Source organism: Notolepis coatsorum (genome assembly GCF_963971535.1).
Source record: "Notolepis coatsorum genome assembly, chromosome: 20".
NCBI classification, from domain to species: Eukaryota; Metazoa; Chordata; class Actinopteri; order Aulopiformes; family Paralepididae; genus Notolepis; species Notolepis coatsorum.
Window position 1 is genome coordinate 23,702,688 of NC_140184.1, and position 3,422 is coordinate 23,706,109.

The window sequence follows — 3,422 nt, forward strand, 5'->3', positions numbered from 1 at the left end:
TTGCTGTGATCTCAGGGAGAGAGAACTATGGCTATTGTCGCTGGGAGAGAGATGAAACCATGACAACCGTCCCCACAGTTGGCCGACACTTAGCAAATGAGAGCTGAATGGAGCCTGGGAAGACTGTGAGAAGGGGAGGGGGGGGGGCTTCAACCCCCACACATGAAAACACACACGCTAATTGTTGAGAGTCAGCACAGCAAGACACCTCTCGCTATTCACTCAGACCACCACGCTCAGCTCAACGCCACTGTTCGCGAAGGTGCTCTCACCAAAATGGGACTGTTTCGGACAATTTATTTACATTGGTTGCAGCAATTAATCCTGTAGAAGATCAACTGATTCAGATCATTAACTGATTTAGATATTACCCCTTCATATTTGACACAGGACATGCAAACAGTCACCTTCTTCCTCGGTCTGCTTCCCAAGGAGTCCCCTTCTGCCTCCCATGAACACACACAGAGGACTCTTTGACGCACGCACGCACGCACGCACGCACGCACGCACACACACACACACACACACACACACACACACACACACACACACACACACACACACACACACACACACACACACACACACACACACACACACACACACACACACACACACACACACACACACACACACACACACACACACACACACACACACACACACACACGCACACGCAGAGACCCATTCAATAATCATAAGGCATGGTTTGCCATTGGTTATTTGCGGAGGTGGAGAACTGAGATGGGTAACAGACACAGTCAGAGGACTTTACATGTTATTAATGTGCTATTGTATCAGTTTGAGAAATCTATTTGTGGCAGGTCTGTTTGATAATGTGGTGGGTCACTCACCACAAATAAACCTATGTAAGGGAAAACGCTGTGCAGTAATGTACTGTACGCACTTGCGCACACACACACACAGGCGGAGAGAGAGTGATTGATTGACAGAAGAACACTAACATTAGTGCTTGCGGCTCAGCTCCTCTTGAGACTCATTCCAGGGGAGAGCAGGGAATAGGCGACACAAGCTCCACACACGTGTCCTGTTCTGAGGGAGCCTGGGTCACTGTGTGTGTGTGTGTGCGTGTGCGTGTGTGTGTGTGTGTGTGTGTGTGTGTGTGTGTGTGTGTGCATGTGTGTCAGGTGGTGGTAACTTGATGATGACAATGTTGAAAATGGCACCATTATGATTCATGAAGACGAGACTACCAAAACATTTTATTCTTCTACCTTATGAGGCTACCTTGATCAAAGGAATAGCTGACTGACTGTATAGTGGCCATAGATAGTGTGGGATGTCCTATCCAGAGAGGACCAGGGCTGTGCCTCCTGCAGACCAGTTAGCATAGGCCACCAGGACCCTATTAGAACACATCCGAGAGGGATCGAGACATCACTAGACAATATTATGAACCGAAAAGGTCGAGGTGGTGGCTGTCGCAGACTCCTTAATCCAGGCAGTGAATCTGGTCTTGTCATTGCTGGAAGGAACTGACAGACCAACCATTAGCCGAGTGCATGCAGTGCAGTATCCTTGCGTGCCCTACCTAGTTTTGCAGAGATGGGCCAAACCAGGCATTTATGTGATTGATGGATACGACAGAATTTGGACCGCAACGATGTAACAGGGGGGAAAAAATCACAAGATGCAACATAAGGGATGAAATAATAATGCCACCGAGCCTCTGACAATAAGGATTAAACTGAGACAGCATCAAAGCAGCAGCATCTCATCATAAAGCCCTGTTCCCTGCTTGCTCTGTAGCCGCATCCCAAACACATCCGCTGCTATTATCAGGTGATCCTTGGCTTGCAGTTTCCCCGCATTGAACGATTAATAAGTATACGTTGTCAAACAAACTGAGACGCAACCAACATTATAATGACAGGATTGACAGCCAGGCTGCAGAGTGGTGCTGATGATACAGCAGTGGAACCTTGACAGAGATGCAGCAGCAGCAGGACTAACCTGTCTGTCCTTTGCCGAGGGTCTTCTCCAAGCGATATGGTCCCACATAGTTGGCATAGTGAGCGGCGACGCTGTTGTCCTTGCCTGACGATGACATTTTGGGCGTAATTGTTGAGGGTTAGCAGCACGAGAACTGAAGAGGTTAAAAAATGCGCGTCTCTAAACCCAAACCGTTATTCCTCCACGGTGAGCTCGGTTGCGGCGTCCTCGTCTCTCTCGCTCCGCGCAGATGGTCGGTGAAATTCTCGTTTCTAATCTTTTTTCTCTCCCTGTCGTCCCTCCCTTTCAATTATGCTCCGTGGTCTTCCCTCCTCAATAAACTGCTCAAAATGTGTTTTTGATTCTGGATAACATGATGTTCTTTTCTACAGCACAGTTGTGATGAGACGAAGTGCACACAGCCCGCTGGGCGAAATGTGATGGGATAGCATTTAGTGCTGACTGACGCTCGAACGTAGGACACGGAGGGAGCACGCATGCGCACACACCGCACCCACCCGGAGCAGGGAGTAGGGGATATCTGCAGAGCCGCAAGCCCAACGTCTGGGCGGGGCTTCGTGGCTTGGACTAGGTTTGGACTTGCGGCTCTGCAGATATCCCCTATTGGGAGTAGGGGCTGATTATTGAATTCAGGTCGAGGAGGTGACAGTAAGACATGCGGGGGATTGTATGCTACAGCGGGCTCCCTCCACCAAAGAATTCCCAACGGTGCTGTTTGGAGCTTAGGGCATAGAGCATACCCTCTCTGCCGAAATTGGACTAACCCTTATTGCATTCCATACTGCAAAGGATGGCTAAAAAAAAAATAAAAAATACAGAGATACCTAAGGGAGGTGACATGAGATGGAGGCTTCCCTTTGGACATAATGATTTATGTCTTAGATTATGTCTTACATTTCAGATTTCTACTAGATGTTACCCTGGAACACATGGCATGAGTCCTAGACTGTGATCTAGCTTACAAGGACTCAATCGTCAATTATGAAAGACGATAAATCATCTTCTTGTGTGTGGGTGTGTGTGGGGGTGGGGGTGGGGGGGGGGTGCAGGGAGAATGTTGAGGGTGTGTGATGGGGATGCATGCTGGGGCACTTTCACTTGATTAAACCAGTGGTTGGTCCTTATACTCCGTAGTGATGACTAACATCTATCTATCTCATCGCTTCTCAACAACAAAAGCCTTTGACCCGGCCCCCTCAGTGGCAGATGGGCCCTCCTCCTCCTCCTCACCCCTCCTCTCCTCCCCTCTCCGCCCGCCACCCCGACTCCCGGTCCATAACAAAGAGAGAGAGGGGCCTCTGTTGCATCCTGGGACACCGTTGTCACGAGAGAGCTCTCACTGGAAGTACTTCCTATTAATTAACGCGGCCCTTCCCTCGGCCCTGCTCCGTCCATGTTGTCTTGGATTTAGGTTGTGACCTCACATAGGGATCAATCGTGTGCTTTCT

At 49.4% G+C, this 3,422-nt stretch overlaps 1 protein-coding gene across 2 annotated transcripts in view; it reads right to left on the reverse strand.

Annotated features, from left to right (window-relative positions):
* Positions 1–2,071, reverse strand: part of brsk2b (BR serine/threonine kinase 2b) — a gene marked incomplete at both ends in the record, with an annotated part of 215,821 nt that extends 213,750 nt beyond the window's left edge. For both annotated transcript variants that reach the window (XM_084337223.1, XM_084337224.1), the window contains one exon: positions 1,975–2,071. In XM_084337223.1, coding sequence (XP_084193349.1) covers positions 1,975–2,071 — 97 coding nt within the window. The remainder of the gene's footprint in view (positions 1–1,974) is intronic.
* Positions 2,072–3,422: the final 1,351 nt, after the last annotated feature.